This window comes from Leptinotarsa decemlineata, unplaced genomic scaffold, assembly GCF_025532065.1.
Source record: "Leptinotarsa decemlineata unplaced genomic scaffold, Ldec_3_MD MMD2_tig00000035_RagTag_RagTag, whole genome shotgun sequence".
Taxonomy (NCBI): domain Eukaryota; kingdom Metazoa; phylum Arthropoda; class Insecta; order Coleoptera; family Chrysomelidae; genus Leptinotarsa; species Leptinotarsa decemlineata.
This window is the reverse complement of record NW_027412540.1, coordinates 5,615,811-5,635,173: the sequence shown is the minus strand read 5'-3', so window position 1 is coordinate 5,635,173 and position 19,363 is coordinate 5,615,811. Positions and strand designations below refer to the sequence as shown.

Sequence of the window (19,363 nt, the reverse complement as noted above, 5' to 3'; positions counted from 1 at the left end):
TCATACAAATAGGAGATATTCATGACTTCCTGAAAGAATTGTGACATTTCTGACAAAAAAACAGTAGAATGAAGGTATACTGTCTTTGAAATTTGTATAGTATATACTCTGAAGAAAAATGACTTTTAATATTCTATGAGCTGATGTCAATTTCGGGTGGAGCAACTAAGTGCCGATTCTGTTGATATGAAAGTAGAGACGGGAAAGAGGTATTTTTCCAGTTACCTACTGGTCATGTCGTCAAGTCACTAAAAAATATGATGTTTTTTTTCCAAAAGTAATAAATTGGGGAACCGTGAGCAGTTGGGCTACACTGACTAGCCTATACCTACATACATTTTTTGAAATGAGCAGCACTTTCCATCCGTTTTGTGAATAGGAAGGGAGACATCAAAATTGAAAAATTGTATAACTACCCGGTGATGAGTTCAGCAGAAGTTTATCTCATACATAAAAATAATTATAGACACAAAATTTGTTCGAAAAAATTCTTTTTCTTTCTATTGTGAAAATGTTTTTTGACAAACAAAATTGTTCTATTAGAATAATATACCACATATTTTTACTTGGTATTATAGCTTATATATTTACAAGACTTGATTTCATCAATTTTTGAAAAAATATAAACCTAATTATTTGGATATCGAACTCGATAAGAAGCGAGTATCGCTGTTGGTGATTTCCAGAATGAATATTGATTACGCATCAGCAAACATTTTCATAGAATGCATTAAGTTGTGGTTTTTCGCGTGAAAGGACAATTCTCATTGTAATAGCGTTGAGTTTATCTAGTTGAATTTGAGGTGATTCTGCAACGTCACATGGCCGACGGAATGCGAATAGCTATGATGATCCCTAGGTGGCTGTGAGAGTTATAAACGGTGTCTACCCAAAACACCAAGCTAATGAACAAAGCAGTCAGTGTTTTTCAAATCTAAAGCAGATTTCATTGTATATACAGTATATACGAAGTCAATTCGAATAGCATAAAAACTAAATAGTTACCGAACGTTGGCAGTTTCTTTGAATGGCATGGGCGGCGTGGGATAATTTACGAGGTCTAATCATTGTTTTTATATAGAAGGTTTTATATGGTATTAACTAGTAAATTTATCAGACCCGGCACATTAGTCTTTTATTTAGCTGTTCTGATTGACTTCGTATAGACTATATACTTTGCGCAGAGTACCTATTTTGAAAACCATTTAAATTGAAAACGTTTATATGTAATATCACCTCCTAAGTAACTCAAAAGACAGTTTGCAGTGTTCTGCATTCTAACGGAAATATCGTAAATGTGAAGCAAAAAAACGGTCTATACAAAAATTGAACTGTTTGGTACTCTGTCGTGGATGAACAATGAATTGGAGGAAAATCACCGCAAGGATCAATCTGGAAAGTAGTTGGACAATAATTAATCAGTAAAATCCAAATGCCAAGCATTATACAGAAAGCTATAAACCATTCAGATGAGTGGCTGTTTCGATACATAATCGAATAATAACGCGAAATACATTTCACACCTCTGATAGATATGTATTTGGTGCAAAGAACCTCTCAAAGTTCATCTTAACGATTGTCATTTTTTGTTAATTTCTCAATTATAGTAATCACATAATTATTTAACAAAAAGTTTCACTTTATATCAATACACATTTAAAACCGTGTTGCGTGTTGTATCAGTAATTGAGTCACTTAATATTGAAATTTTATGATAAGTTTACAAATAAAAGGAAATTCACTCGTAAGGTCATTAGGAAATACTCCAATATAGTACTTATAAACTTCGTAGCATTAAACTCCATCAATGATATAAAAATAGATGTAACTGCGATTTACTCCATAAATATTTCGACAAGTAATTTGTGAGAATGTAGGCCACTGGCCAGTAACAGCTCATTAGAATTGATTCGGAATCTACGAGGTAATCCATAAACCATATGCAAACATTAGGTCACACCGAGAAAAAATTAACCCACGAAAAATAAGTGTGTAGGCAAAAATTTGAATAAAATGTAGTAGTGGAATGGCTTGACTTGGTTTTTTCATTCGATTAAGAATGGATGAAATTCCAAATGAGATCATCGATGATCTATACTTTCGACAAAGAAATATTCTTCCTATATCTCTCAAAGTACTTCATAGGCATGGAAAATTGTTCTACGGTGAAATTTTGATAATAGTTTCCATTTGAAATATTCAGGAACAATACTTCAACAGTAGCTATACTATACTTATACATGCAATTCAAAATCAGAAAAATATTTAGAACTTACAATTTTTCTGTTAAAAAATCTGTTGAAATATGTTTTTCCGTTTACCAACTGCGAGCTGAGGATTAGAGAGGTCTTACCTTTCGACGTATGATTTCTACCACGGAGTGAGTGGATTATAGTAATTTTTGGACATTAAGGAAAAACTGATGAACGGGGAACAATATGATAGGTGTTGAGATGTCAGTAATGATAATCAACTTCTGTTAAGTAGGTAAACATTTTTTCAATGCTGTATTCAGAACATAGAGAGGACAATTAAGGGGTAGTAAATACAATTGAATCTTCATATTTGACATTTGGGTCGCTTCATTATGAATCATTTTGATAACTGACTTACTTATGCCTGAAGATGCCAAACATGCAGTTTGGCAAATCTAGGACAACAGGAGGAAAAATATAGGGGATGTATATTTTTATATGGAGATTAAAGCCAGAAATTTGCCTTAATGGATGCGAAAAAATTATACATGGCTAACATTCGTAGAGAACCATGAGTTACTTAGGTCAGAGTTACTCAAATTGTCTTCCTTCTCCACAACAAAGATGGTATTATGTTCAATTCTTTGAATTTCAGTTATATAAAAAATGAATCTCAAGTTACCCACAGAAAAACTCTAGCGGGATCATACAAAAGTCTTCTTCAATTATTTCATATACTTTTATGAGTATTTTTCCTTGTTCGAGTTCTAGGTAAAAACGGTACAATTATTATGCAACCAATTCAACATTAACTTTTTGAGGTTTTGAACTCAACATTTCTGTACCTATTATCTTGCTCAATATCTGCATTACTAACTAAAAAAACTTGATTTGCACAAAATAATATTATTAAAAATATTTGGTTGGTTGTACTTGGCAAAATTCATTTCTCTTGCCGTAATCTCGTGAATTTCGAAAATTCTTGGAGTAAATTTAGTATATATTCGATATAAAGTTTCCACGGGCAGTTTCCCCAGAAGTTGTATTTGCATTTTGCTCATTGAATTTTTTTTCAGTATGTACCTAAGGACTGGATCCATATATTTATTATTGAAAATGCAACAAGTTTATTATGCAATCGTCGACAATCTCCATATTTCAATTTTATATGTTTGTATGCCTGTAGGTATACTTTAGAAAATGTAGTAGTAGTTTGATATATTTGACTGAAAAATAATTTAAAAAATCATCGTATCTTTCATTCATTAATTCATATCATATACGTTTGTGGATAGTCATTGATTATTTTTAAAATGTTTAATGTTTGTATGGAGTGTACTGATAAATGTGAACATTTTTACAGTACCTATATGAAGACTATGAATATATAATTTTAGTAATATTATTTTTAATGTAAATAGTTCCTTGAGAGAAACTCGTCGAGTTTTCTGATAGCGGACCAATAGCAAATGAATCCATTCATGTTAATGACATCCTTTTTCCAATCTCATTTGCACAATGTACTGTAATAATGAAATGAGTAAAAAGTTCCCTGCGACTTACCTTATGCTTGAGAAACAATAATCGTTTTCTTGTATTATCTTATCAACTTTTCTGACGCGTCTTTGAATTGGTGTGTGAATGTTTAATTAACGGTTTGGAAAGATAGCCCGTCTAGCCGACTAATTGCGGTGTTCCTGATCGACACGAGATACGCTCATGATAAACGCTACGCGAAACTTGAATATTCCAGAACGTCGTTGATCTTGGGCGTTTTCTGAAACTGTTGAGAAATTTGTTGTTTCACGGTCAAGTTTTTTATGTCGCTCAAAATAATGGCTCAATATTTATTGCACAATATTTAGACGGCTGCCCATAAACGTGCAATATTATTGTAGAAGGTTCGACAATCTCTGCACATTCACCACTCTTTTTAGCACGTCATATTGTCTTCGTTTTCCAACGTGATTAGTACATTATTTGCTTTTCACTTGCCATAGATACGAAAATCTATGGTAAATTTCCATAAATCCCAGAATGAAATGTTTATAAATTTTTTTATCTGCCATCGTGATGCATTATCTAACAGTTATTATAACCGAATGACGAGATATTGCACAATATTGCCAAGCACATTGTACAGACACATTGTAAATGTAAAAAGGTAGAAGATTATGCCTAGTCAGCTCAAAATCAATTGATCTAAAGTCCATAAATGAAATAATGTTGAATTAATTTCACATAAAGTCAAAGTAAAATGTGAATCAGTAAGACACATAACGTTCTAAAATATAGAGAAAAGTATGGTAACAAGGAATCAACTGATAGTAACTAATGTATCATTTGAATTTTGGAGACTATGGATCAGGAAAACAAATGTCATAAACAATAAGTGAAATGTCTATAATATATAGAAATTGAAAAGAAAAATACCTAAGTATACCAAAGTAATGGAATCCATCATCGTAGAAGATATGTCAGAATTTTTAACAAAAAACGCAATCATATCACCGCAATCGACAGGGTCCCAGTGAGGAGGCTAATGCACAAACTTGACACACACGGTATTCGAGGTCAACTAAACCTATGGATTGAGAATTACATGACAGATAGAACTTTCACGATCAAAGTGGGTCACTCTTTTTCTTCGCACATACAATTCACAAGTGGAGTTCCCCAGAGATCTGTTCTCGGCCCGCTTCTCTTCGTTGTTTATGCAAGTGATCATGCTCTTCACATACAGTCCAGCAAGTCGTTTTATGCCGATGATACTAAACTGTATGGAAATGCCTTAGTCGAACATCATTCCCTTCAAGAAGACCTCAACTCGATTAGTCAGTGGTGCGAGGATTGGTTTCTACCTCTTAACGTCGACAAATGCGTCGTACTTCATCAAGGAAAGAACAATCCACTCCATTCGTACACAATAAGCGGTCAATAGTTACGTACAGTGTCCTCACATGTAGACTTGGGAGTGACTATTAATACTGACTTAACTTGGTCCGAACATATAATATCCACATGCAAACGCGCAAACACACTGATTTACCTCATCCGCAAAACGTTCCTCCATCTATCATATTCAAGTTCCATAAAATTCTACAAAACTTACGTTCGTCCAATCATGAGTATGCAGGTCCAGTGTAGTGTCCTGTTCTGGTGCGCGATAGGGACTTGTTGGAAAATGTACAGCCTCGAGCCACACGTATGACTTTTGGTGAAGTCCGTCCAACCTATCCCGAAAGACTGAGGTTGACACAACTGCTAGCTTTTGACCAACGTCGACTCCGTGGGGATCTCATCATATCTTTCCGTATAACTAAGTACAACTATGCTAATCAGAAAGAACTTTTTGTTTTCAACAATGATTCGCGGTTACGTGGTCACACACTCAAATTAAAAAAGGAAAAATTCGCAACGAGGCAGAGACAATATTTTTTGGTGAATAACTTACCCAACGATGTTATGAATTCCGACTCAGTGAACAGTTTCAAAAATAAAATAGACATTTGCTTATTTGCTTAATCGCCTCTAAGCATATTTTAATTATTTTTCTTTTCTTTTTGCATGCATTGTATTAACTTGTTGATATCCTTCGTTTTTAGGCTTACATAGGACTTTGTCCTCAGCCTTTATTTATATGTAATAATTATAATAATAATAATAATGATATAAGAGAAAAAATCAACCAAGTTACTTCACGACGTTTCGAATTCTAGCACCCATCCACAATAATCTTCTAGCGATGAATATCCACTTACTACTATCCCTGGAAATGACATGTATTCTTAACTTATTTTCAAAGAAATTCCAACCCCTCAGAACATGTCTATAGTTTTAGGCAGTCTAAATATTTTTATTATATTTATTTCATAATAAATAACCGTATCAAATTATAGAAGGAAAGGGTTTCACCATACGTCTGCCTGGAATACTTCGTTTTCATTCTTAACCTATGTTTCTTCTGATTGCCCGGTATATTCTCTACCAGCAAATAAAAGATAGAAACACAGAATACTTCAAATCGAATGCACCAATTGCACAAGGAATTAGCAGCAGACCCACATGGATACAGAAATGCCCATCAATAACTTTTTGATGTAGGTTTGCAAAATTCAAGACGCCCTGCCCTATATCTTCGAACGAAGCGAAGACTAAAAATGCTGTTGATGTTACGGATCAACACTATTATTAACCATGAAATAAATTAGATTTATATTAAATAATATTACTGGAGTTTTATCCCAACACCAAATCGTCATTTTCAACACCTCGACACGTGTTTCAATCACTAAGTGATCATCTTCAAGAAAAAAATTAAACTTAATCTACATAGTGTTAACCTTATTATTTCCATTGATACTTCTGCTAGGTACCTGCGTCTTAATTGTCTTAAATGTTTCAATGTTGCCTTATCTATGTATTTTGTATGTTGTTTTCTTCTATTTATCATTGTATTGGAGCTGAACTTATATGGCAATGTATTTTTAATAGCATATTTTTCAAACTAGAAATTTTTATTTTTTTATTTTCAATTTTGAACTATATCTACATTTTAAGTTTTTTATAATTATTTTCTTTTCCTATAATGTTAATAATATGTTTTATATAATATTGTATATTAGGGTTACCTATTTAAATAAATATATTCTTCTTGAATTTCACTAGTTCGGACTTCCATTGTCTATTGATGATTTGAAATCCCTGAAACAAGTAAAAAAGAATGATTAAAAAAGGATAGTTGAAAATAACAATTATATTAAGCAACAATAAACCTGAAATGAAATGATATTGAAATAACCTACAAGTAAAAATATAATAATTGAATAAATAAAAAAAAAAATTTAAAGGGATGCAAAAAAGAAAATAATAAAAAATAAAAAGTGTAGAGATTCCAAGTCACGTTAGTTCACGACGTTTCGATTGTTGGTATCTACAATCGTCTTCGGGTGATGACTTCTTCTTCATCTACTAGTCAGGTAAATCTGATAACTGAAATATCATTTCAAAAAGCATGAATCACTTGATTTATGTATGGTGACTGGGTTTTCGTGAGGCCACTACGTTTGGATAAGATCCAGGTTCTAATGTACTTATTCCAAGCTAAAGCACTTGTTGGCCTGCCTTCATAGGCAGGCCAACAAGTGCCTGTCCTATGAAGGCAGTCAATTGTCTAACTTCTTGTAGATGTGGCTTAAATCCTTGCCAAAACTGTCGTTGTAGAGACTAGTGGCACGATGCCAGGGCACCCAGTGACCTAGAAGACTCGGAGAAAATAATTATTCATGAAAAGTACTCGTAAGGTAGGAGTCAGGAATTACGTTCCTATATAATACTCCAAAGTCATGGGATTTTCACTCCTTCCTGGAAATCCTCAAATATGCCAATATTTATATTTAGTTTTTGGGAAAGAAAGTTTTTGGCTTTCTACTACTCCATCTTGATACAAAAAAAAAGAAGGATGAGGGAGTCTTCCAAAGAAAGGAAGGAAGTAACTCTATACATGAAGACTCCCTCATCCTTCTTTTTTTTGTTATCAAGATGGAGTAGTAGAAAGCCAAAAACTTTCTTTCCCAAAAATTAATCACTCCTAAAAAATATAACCCCTTCAATTCTTATATTTAGTATATCAGTATTCACATCAAAAACGTTTAAATTTGAGAGTTATGTGATTTTTCGTATTTTTTCCTTCTGACTAGGGATAAATATTTTTGACTAGCGTTGATTTTATAGGGACTGTTTGACGTATAGTTGCAATTAGACCCCCAAATTTGATATTTTGTTCTTAATACTCGCAAGGGTTTATCGCCCCGTCTTGACCTCAAAATTATTCCGAAAGAGTCCGTGACTCAACAAACATTACGTAACAATAGATATAAGATTACTCAATAAACTCGAGTTGGGGAACGTTTGAAAATATTCGAACCTTCAAGAAAATGAAACAATGGGGCAATTTCTACGTGATTTTGATTGTCAGCAAATGGAACAACGTGAATATTCTCGACGGAGGAATGTGTTTATTATCACGACAAACAATGGTTCCATTTCCGAGTTTTGTCATCAACTGCATCAACTAAATATTCAATTATATGACTGGAAACAAAATAAAAGATGATGCATTTCGATTCAAGAGTATTAGGAATACTGGAAAATTATTATAACTTGGGAAAATTGTATTGCACCAAAAATATTTTTTCTCTGAATTACTTAAAGAGATTATGTTTCTGATAAACGCTTGTTAACTTGATGAGCTTATGGCTTGATGTGTTGACTCGTTTTGCCAACGTTCGGTAATTTACCCTATCTTCTATCTATAATATGTTATAAGCATTAGGTATCCCTTTCCTTGGATTCCCGAAATTCTTCTACTTCTACTTAGACTAAATAACTCTAATATCGCTCGTAGTTTTTTTCTTCTCCGGCATTACACTCTGGGTCATGATTTAGTTACATTAACAAAATTGAGACTTTTTTATTGCAAAAAATGTCAAATGATTCCAAAAATAAAGCCCTATTTTCCTTGGATGTTCAGAGTTCCCGAAATTCTTCTACTTCTACTTACTTAGACCAAATAACTAATATTGCTCGTAGTTTTTTCTTCTCCGGCATTACACTCTGGGTCATGATTTAGTTATATTAACAAAGATGAGACTTTTTTATTGCAGTAAATGTCAAATGATTCCAAAAATGAAGCCCTATTTTCCTTGGATGTTCCGAGTTCCCGCAATTCTTCTACTTCTACTTACTTAGACCAAATAACTAAAATATCGCTCGTAGTTTTTTCTTCTCCGGCATTACACTCTGGGTCATGATTTAGTTACATTAACAAAATTGGGACTTTTTTATTGCAAAAAATGTCAAATGATTCCAAAAATAAAGCCCTATTTTCCTTGGATGTTCCGAGTTCCCGCAATTCTTCTACTTCTACTTACTTAGACCAAATAACTAAAATATCGCTCGTAGTTTTTTCTTCTCCGGCATTACACTCTGGGTCATGATTTAGTTACATTAACAAAATTGAGACTTTTTTATTGCAAAAAATGTCAAATGATTCCAAAAATAAAGCCCTATTTTCCTTGGATGTTCAGAGTTCCCGAAATTCTTCTACTTCTACTTACTTACACCAAATAACTAAAATATCGCTCGTAGTTTATTCTTCTCCGGCATTACACTCTGGGTCATGATTCAGTTACATTAACAAAATTGATACTTTTTTATTCCAAACAATGTCAAATTATTCCAAAAATAAAGCCCTATTTTCCTTGGATGTTCAGAGTTCCCGAAATTATTCTACTTCTACTTACTTGGACCAAATAACTAAAATATTACTCGTAGTTTTTTCTTCTCCGGCATTACACTCTGGATCATGATTTAGTTATATTAACAAAGATGAGACTTTTTTTATTGCAAAAAATATCAAATTATTTCAAAAATAAAGCCCCACTTTCCTTAATTTTCAAGAAGATATATACAAAAACAATTTTGTATCAATTACTCAAAAAATTTTTCGATGATTATGATCAAATTCGGTAGGTATGCAGTTACACTACAAATTGCTTTTTTGAGTTGATAAAATTTTAAATTATAAGTAGTATCTAAAGTTTACAGTATAATATATTTAATTATATTGTGTAGGAATCGTGTAAATGATATCTGATTCGATTCCATTATGAATGTTTGAAATACAAACGGAATAGAGAAAAGTGTTTTTCGGATAATTCAGCGTTCATATAAAAGTATTTGTTTCGAATGTGTTTTATTTTTCGTGTAATTCAATGTTTATATGAAAATAACTGTTTTGAGAGAGATTTTTCTTCCAGTGTGTGACTGAAAGTTACTTCTTTGCATGATCTACACATTTTTGAAATTAATGGAGAAGTAGAAAGCCAAAACCTTTTTCTCTCAAAAATATAGTGATATTCAATTATCATAAAATTCAATTTTCTGATTCCATGTGTTTTGTTTATCATGCTTCCAATTCATAAAACAACAATCCAAAATGTTCTCAAATAAAAACAAAAACATTTCGTCTTAAGTATTACAACTAATATTGTGTTTTCTTTTTTTACTAATTAATCCATGGTCTCATTTATCGATACTGGAATCTGTTTTTCCTCTGTTTAATTTTCAGTTCATAATGACGTTAAAATGTAGTCAATATAGCTTTTTTGAAATACTTTTTAGTCTTCATCCATATGCTCCTATGCCTTATTGTGATATATGGCTTACATTCTTTATATGCCTTATTAGCATGTAATCGACAGAATTGACAGGTCTCATCATTGGTGAAAGGCTGAATGCATTTCTGGACTAAATCATCTTTGAAGTGGCAATTCATTTCTTACCGGGCTTGTCATCAATGGTGCTAGGCTGAACTTCGATTGCATAGTTGGACTCATCTGTCGTTAAAGGGCAAGCCTGAATAAGATTCACCTTTGCCTAGCTGCTGTTGAATCACGAATGTTTTATTTTTGGGCTCTAGTTTCATCAATAAGTACATTTCAATTCCTCAATACTTTATTATCATTTGAAATTTTTGTTAACAATATTATTTCTAAACTTACCACAGGTATATGCAGATACTGTTATGTAATGAACTCTTGACAATAATTCATTACGATGAGCTGCTCAGTAGTTGAAAATAATATTTGTAGGAAAGAACAATATTTTGTTGAAAGAACAAACAATTTTTATTTTGAGTTTAGACAATATGAAAATAGGTCTCCAGACTTTGATATCAGTCCTCGTTTTCAAAAAGTTTTTATGACCTCCGAGTCAGCGTGTTGAATCAAAATTGTTTGGGAAGAATCTCTAATATTGAATGATGGATTTTCTATCCAAAAATAAAATAATTATATCGAGAGGCTTTTGTCATTAATTATTTATTTATACTCAGTTTGAGGCATATTAAATATTTTATTAAATCTGATTCGTCCTCTCTGTGGAAATTCTGTTCATGTGCAACTATATAATAATGAAATAACGATTGCATTGTGGAACTTTATACTATCTTTCGTGGAACTCTATTATGTTTCTCGAATATCCGAAAAACAATCATTGTGCCGGGATTTATCGAGTGAAACTCGAGCAAAACAAACAATCATTCTGGAGCCACTAAAAAATTATACTTCGTCGTTCGCCCCAAAATACAGAACGAAAGGGTCCGGCGACATGCGTCCAAAGGGTTCATTGACCCAAATATAGTGAATCTTGAGAATTGTGTGTGGTGTGGAAGTAGAAGAAACCCCTCAATGGTCCCGCTCGATCTCAGTTATGTTAAGAAAGCGGAAAAGAACGTAGAAGTATTAGAAAGGGGAAGTGATATACGAAAATAGACGGGATCTAGATTGCGTACTTTTCCAAGGATGACATGCACGCCTGCTAGAAAGTGCGATACGAAAAAAAACGTATTAGTTTTTGTCGGGTTCCGTTTGGTATTTTTAGACGTTCATATTGAAAATAAAGAAATGCGGTATATATGTCAAGCTACATTATGTTTATTCTATAATTAGTAGGCGTGAATTGCTTGCGGCTTATGCGCTCACGGTGAGAGTGAGAGTATTGCAAAATTTATTAGCTTTCTGAAGTTTCGGAAAATATTTATTACTGGATTTTGACAAGAATGTAATCATCAACTTTACTGAAACAGTATGTGCTTCAGCCAAAAACTAAATTTATTTTTAAATCCCTGCTAGAGTTCGAGTAGAATAAAAAAATCGCAAAAGTGAGATAAAGGATACATAGATGCAGAAATTTTAAAGAGAGTATAATCACTACTAAAACTTGACAAACCTATCAATTGAACTAATATTGACAACAACACTATAACTCTACTGAGAAATGAAAAAGTGCAAATATTACGTGGTATGGAGAAATGAATGAAGTTGACAGTATCGTTATAGAATATTAAACTAAACTTAAATTCCATAATAGTTCTCAAAATTATTATTGCATTAAAACGAAAACCTTGTTGTCAGGTTGTGATTCCATATACTTTATCATATATTTATATGAGTATAATTGGTATAATTTTTCTACGCCACTGCAAGAGACAGCTACTAAGGTAAAAGTTTTACAGGCATTTCTGAGAATTTAGTGCCTACTATTATCGAATTTATTATAGTGGAAACTAGAAAAACTCTTACGTTGTATAATATCCTAATCAAAAATATTGAAAGGTAATGAAGTGAATGAATGAAATTAAAATTCTACAACAGAAAAGAACATGGAAAATATCGTGGAAAATTCAGTGAAGAAAAGGATTTGAACAAAGAAAGAAACTGAATACAAATAAAAATGATATTGCTCAAGATAGGGCTAATAGAGAGGAAAACATACTGATAATGTGGAGAAATTATTTTGAAAAATTGTTCAATGGAAAGGGAAGGAAAAGACCATCCTAATCAGGGATTAGGAAAAAAGCAAAGGTAGATCCATCAACAACAACGTTTGAGAATTAGTAACAATGGTGAAAATGTTAAAAAACATCTGGAATAAGGTGAGTTGATGTGTGGTTTTGTAATGAATATCTTTTTATCGGCGATAATATCGAAAAATATTATTTGAGAATTATGTAAGTCGTTCTACGAAATGTGAAAAATACCCAGATCAGAACGAGAAAATCTGTTTTTTTTTCTCAAAAAAATACTTTCATTGCAACATTATTGCCATTTTAATATCTACAAATTCAAGCTATCAGAAACCAGTTATGTCATCATCTTATACCGTTACATTTTCCTTAAGTGAGTACTTTTTTTCCATGTGTCGTAATTAGTTTTCCCTACTGCCCATACCGATGTATTGGACTGGTATAGATACTTAAGAGCTTCGTGTAACGCTAATAGGCTATTTACCCAACTACGAATGAGAACTTCATGTCTCAATCTATAACGAAGCCTTTTTGTTAACTGCTCGAACGTTTTTTTTCCCAACTGGGACCACTAATGATGACATTAGAGTCGTCTAGAGTGCTTTGCTTCTAAAACATTTTATACACGATATGCAAGATTGACGATGTTAATGAGGGTATACAGAGGATGCTTGAACTATGTCAGTCTTCGAGTTTATTTTTGAAATGCAGAAGTGAATATATAGGTTACTTAATTTTCTGAATACCATAATTTCAATTTCTATTTGTGGCAGTTACCGTGGTGAGATTCTTCTGTAATTGAAAAATTACATTCCAAAACAAAACCTCCTTCACAATTTGTGACGAACTAGATGATTATATAATACACCACAAATTTCTAGGTTTCATATTCATCAGTGATATTTCTATTAGTGAGAGTTTTTATTACATAACTACAAATTTTTTCAACGAGTATGGTTGCGGCTTCCCTCTGGTCAATACACATCCTTTTAGGAAAAAGTGTATGCATTCTTGTCATGTATAAGAACTATAAATTTTAGGCCTCAATGAAATTAACGGATCAATATTCTTACAGACTGCTAGGCTGCACTGCAAACATAACACGCACGAGAAAAATTTTTTAACGGGAAAGTCTGTTTACTCAGAGGACCTAACCGAATTTGAGAAATTAAGATCACAGGAATGTGGGAATGGTTGTCATAAAAAGATGAACATGAGTACGGTTTTCTAGGTAAATGGTATTTTTTAAGTACAGCCTCCCTTCGAATACTCCACGTACATAGTTTATTGAAACTAGGAGTTGTATTCTATACTGTTATTTTTTCGTGAGTTTGATTGCGTTAACAATTTTAATGCATTTGAGAAGCAAGGCATGGATGTCAAAGTATTTCATTTTTTCCATCTACTAATGATTGTTTTATTTTTATTTTGTGTGGTTTCTTGAAGATCCAAAATGAAATATATTTGATATGGAACTCTGAACTTTACAGATAATGAACCAAGATACCGTATATCCTATATAGTTTTCCATTTCAAAGGAGGAAGTAATACAAATCATGAAATTATGAAACAACAAAAATTAATTGGCGCTCCGGGGCAACTTATTCATTCCAGTGGCGCATTTGCTTTTTCAGCTGCAGGAAAACCTGCAGCACCACATCATCTGAAGATCTTGATCTGCCAATGTCCTCTCTTTCATAAAACAAAATCTAGGGTGTCTCCAGAGGCTCCACTAAATTCACTGCATCGCCAGAACACTTCGTGACACGACTATCGTCAAACTTAAACCAGTTCGTTTCGTCTTTGACCAATGCGTAATAATGACCAGATTCAACGCCAGAACCACAGTGAACAATGACTGCATGAAGATTATAATAGTGGTCTGCTAGATTGAAGTGTTCATCTATTTCGAACCTTCGTAAGAGTTTGGTGCTTCCGTTAGAGGTTGAGTCATGTTTGAAGATCATCAGTGTTATTATTATATTGATTGGTGCCTCGGCTATATTTGTTTTCTTATAATATAATGTTTCATATATCAAATTGTAATTTTGAATGTTATGATTCATAATATTCATATTACGAATGAAATAGATATTAGGGGTTATGCCTCGGTCAGAGACGAAATGGACTGGTTTAAGTTTGACGATAGTCGTGTCACTGAATATTCTGGTGATATCTTGAATTTATTGAAGCATCTGGAGACACCCTACATTTTATTCTATGGAAGAAAGGACATTGGCGGGTCAAGATCTTCAGATGATGTGGTGCTGAAGGTTTTTTCAGAGTTTTTCTGCAGCTGAAAAAGCAACTGCGCCACTGAAATCAATGAAGTCGCCCCGGAGCGCTAATTAATTTTTATTATTGTTTCATAATTTCATGATTTGTATTACGAAAATTGTAATTTTTGGTTTAAAACATATGATAAATAACTATTGAGGAAAATCAAGAGTCTCACAAGGAGCTTGATAAGCTGGATAGTCATAGAGTTTAAACGAATACAGACTGATTGTAACTGACAGTGGAGGGTCCAATAGACCTACTCACTTTGGACCTAACCTAACCTAACTGACAGATAATACTGAATATACGGTTTTGGGAAATTTGAGAACTATTATAGGGTATTGCATTTTTTTATAATTGTTGAGAATATTTGAAACAGCACATGACCCAGAGTGCTTGAGAATATGGAAAATTATACAGCGTATTTATGAAATGCAGAAAGATAAGTTGAAAAGAGTAATAGCTGATAGAAATTGAAAAATTCAATAAAGCAGGCAGGCATTTGGTGATAAATACGTGATGTTGGGAAAGAAAGAAAATGAATGTATCTGTCTTTCACCAAGTTATTAAGAAAATGTGTAACTTTTTGGAGTTCAAAAACCAAGATTTGATAACTTGTAAAACAAAATTTCGAAAAAAATTATTTTTTTACTTTGGTTCTGGAAATGACTCATCAACACCTTCCTAATCAGTTTACTTTAATTGTAACTGTTTTAAAATTATTGTAAATTTATCTTTCTTCACACTGTCCGGTTCAGCAAAATAAGACGACTTTTTTTTAAAGCTATATTGAAAAACATGGAAGCAGTAAAATATTAAGTTATTTATAATAACAATTTTTTATATAATGTCATTATGCATTAAACGATATATCCTAATCATCATTTTTGTTAGCATTGCAAAGAATATCTCCAGCAAAATATGAATGATTTTTTAGAACTAGCTACTGGAGTAATGTTTTGGCTTCTACGGATTTCACCTCCACTTGGAATTTTATATTATTGGCAATTTGAGTTGGATTTTTTCAATCAGTTTTGTCGCTAATATTCATTAATAATATAATCAATTTGACAAACTGAATTCTCAGTTGAATAAACTAGTTTTAATCTGTTTCAGGGCGGAGACGGCTGCACTTATATCACCACAAATATCCACCGCCTTGGGCCTTCCTGTTATTAGTTTTAGTATCTTCATTAATTAGTATAGTAGGTGAGTAAAACAGTTTTCACTATAATTATCACCTTCTATCCACCTCTTAAGCGATACCGACTAGCCACAATAGTGGTTGTAATGAATTCAACACGAATTTCGATTTTATTTTATCATCCCGATTATGTGGGTCTGGAATTATGAATTTTAATGGTTTTGACGAAATTGCGTGTATACGTACGTACAAATGATTTATTACTAGCTCGCAAGTGATGTTTATATGACTGACTCAACGATTATTTGTTGACCTAGAAACTAAGAAAAATGTATGTATTCCTTCATAAGTCAGGTGAGGTAAACGATGTTTATTGGTTCTGGTTCTAAAAATAGTTATAAATTGATCGAGATTTTTTCTCGAAAGACCCTTGTATAATTCAAAAAGTATTTTCCAATAATAGTGACGCTAGAGGGAAAAAAGTACTAATGTAATGAGGGATAAAAATATACGAGTATATCCGGAATTCCCGGATGTACACCAATCGATATGCATATGGAACACAAATCGTACTGGAACGTTACAATGAAATAAAATCATCAATTCTTCAATAGTACCACGGAGATCATTCTTATAATCAATGGAAAAATGATTTGCAAATATGAATTGAATTGTTAAACTTTTTCATTTTAATTAGTCGAGTTGATGGAAATATCACGCCCAAGTCATGCACGAATCATTCTTATCTGATGGGCTGCCCTTTTCGAAATGAATCAGTTTCTGCCATAGATGTTATTCAAATATTGCATGCTAGATTGGATGTTGTGATTAATTTTCGAGCACTTACAATAACTTGAAATGAATTGAAGTGAATGACATATCGCGATTGTAGAAATCAACTTGAAGTATATTAACTACATTCAGTATTTTGAGCTTAACTGATACATTTTTATTTTTTGAAAGATATAATTTTCATAATTGAACTTTACATTATGGTTGGGTTTTAGCCAAAAATCGTTATGTTATGTTTTCCAGTATGAAAATATCAAATCACTATGTTTATGCAATGAAATTTCAACGAAATTTCATTGATGTGTATATTAATTTCCATTCGACCCTATTTTATTTTCAAAAGAATTACAGAAATAAATCACTAAAAACTAATAATTCCATTGGTGTGCCAAAAAAATTTTTACCTAGTGTTAAGTTTTCCCCACTTATGCTGATGGCAATACAAATTTTCCTGAAACGTTTTGGATATATAATGAGCTTTTATTACTGCAGCTCCTTTATAAATAAATTATAGCTCTTCACATTTTGATGTTTCGTGCTTGTTGAAATAATATTAGTAGCCAATAGTTTTTCACCAACCAATATTAGGGTGACTGAGGTGACTGCACTTCTTGTGCAACCACTGTATAAAAATAGGAACACAAAATTGAAGACGCATCGGTCATCGACTTGTTACGTGCGCCTAGTCTTACGTGCAAACTTCCAGCTCGCACACATTGAAGGCAAAAATGCCGACACGAGAAAAATGCATGGTAATAATGAATTTGCAGGCATAATATGCCATCCATACACAATTCTGGTATCCGGTTGGAGCAATCTTAAAGTTTTTCCCGAATTGTTTTCGTCTCCTAATAAGATAGGAATGGTTGATCACTGTCGAGACAAAACGGCGTTGGCCTATCATTAAGCATTGGTCATAACAGAACGGTTCAAAGAAAATGGGTTTTCGAGGAAGTTCATTGTTCTAGTATTTTATTCGATTTGACAAATAGTACGGCAATTTTATTGAGTTGCAAAAATGAATAAATCAATACTCTTTCAAAAAACACGATTGAGGTTTTTATTAAATTGGCATTCCATGGAAACATCATATGAAGTTTCGCAAAGATTCAACAAGTGAAATTACTTATCAATCAGAAATGAGCATTGACATGGACGCCCCAATACACTTCCCACCATCACCTCCACTACCCCCTAAAATTGTTACAACTAAACACGGAGCTTCCCAATCAGTAGTTGCTGAGCTTCCGAGATATTAACTTCGTCCTCGCAGTCAAATCATATACAAGTGAAGATGTCTGTCGCAGTATCAGACGAAACGTTTGGTATCAATGAAGAGGAGTTATTGGACAAGCAGCACTCATAGGAAAGTGGGCGAACCGCAGACACCTGTTTCTGGCTATTTAACCTTCGTCAGTACGGTACAGCCAATTGTAAAGGATAGACAACACAAAAGAAGATAAAACAAACAAAATGACAGGAAATAGAAAGTATTAATAGTATAAATATGAATTATAAATACATTCCTCAATTTTATGACAAAATTTCTAATGAAATAAATACATCGAACCATGGATAATTGGTACTCCTAAGATGTTTTCTACAAATGAGACCAATTGAAAAATTGTTATTTATGTTGCCAACAAATACCAAATATAAATAATTTATATATGATCTTTATAAATATTACATTCGGAAATGTCGAGTTTCATTGGAAAATATTTACACTGGTTCGTCGCGCTCACGATCTATACTGTGATATATTTTTAAATATTTGTTCAATGTTATTGTGCGATTCAAATGTTAAATAAATAAGTATTGCCTCTATTTGAAATTGGAGCGCAAAAACAAAGGCTGAACCACGAATGCTTTGCTGAGCTCAGCTATCCTTGAACGGCATGCTTTAGTAAGAAAAGGAGATGGTAAATATAAAAAAGGTTCCTCAAAGCGATCCGTTACAAAGTAGAGCTTCGATATCGATTGCCGAATGAGATTGATTCATTCTGTCTTTCACTGCACGGCAACTAGATGAAACCAGAGTCCAAAAACGGAGTCCAAACACTACACAGCACTGTTTCGACCTGCTATAGGTCTCATCAATGCCCAATGATTGAACTAGAAATACAAACTTCGGTCCAACACAAAAAAAAATGGTAGGTATTGGAGAAGAATAGTATCTTATATCAACCAAGCCAATTTCACAAATATTCTTGAGTATATCATATGGAAAAGGCAATCTAATTCCACACAGATACTCTTAAGTCTTTCGAAGGTCATAACGCTATTTCTTTATAAAGCATATTCTGTGAGTGAAAGAAAACTCATAATGGTTTGATATTTTCTTTTAACTAGTCTGTAACATTCAATTATAAGTTACCGGAAATAGAGGATAAAGGAACCACAAAGAAGTTAACATAATTTTGTTGAATAACCATGAACTCCAACCAGAAATGACATTTTTAGGGATTATCCTCATTCTGTTTGGTCTAAATTGAATGGCCTTAATTTGCTCAACATTTGGCACAAGTGTCTTCTACTAATTCTTTATAGCTTACTTGTATCCGTATTATAATTGGGAATAAT

General features: G+C 32.8%; 1 protein-coding gene across 3 annotated transcripts in view; it reads left to right on the top strand.

Annotated features, from left to right (window-relative positions):
- Positions 1-19,363, top strand: part of LOC111504188 (uncharacterized) — a 442,392-nt gene that overhangs the window by 352,966 nt on the left and 70,063 nt on the right. For all 3 annotated transcript variants that reach the window (XM_074171789.1, XM_074171790.1, XM_023158689.2), the window contains one exon: positions 15,961-16,053. In XM_074171789.1, coding sequence (XP_074027890.1) covers positions 15,961-16,053 — 93 coding nt within the window. The remainder of the gene's footprint in view (positions 1-15,960; positions 16,054-19,363) is intronic.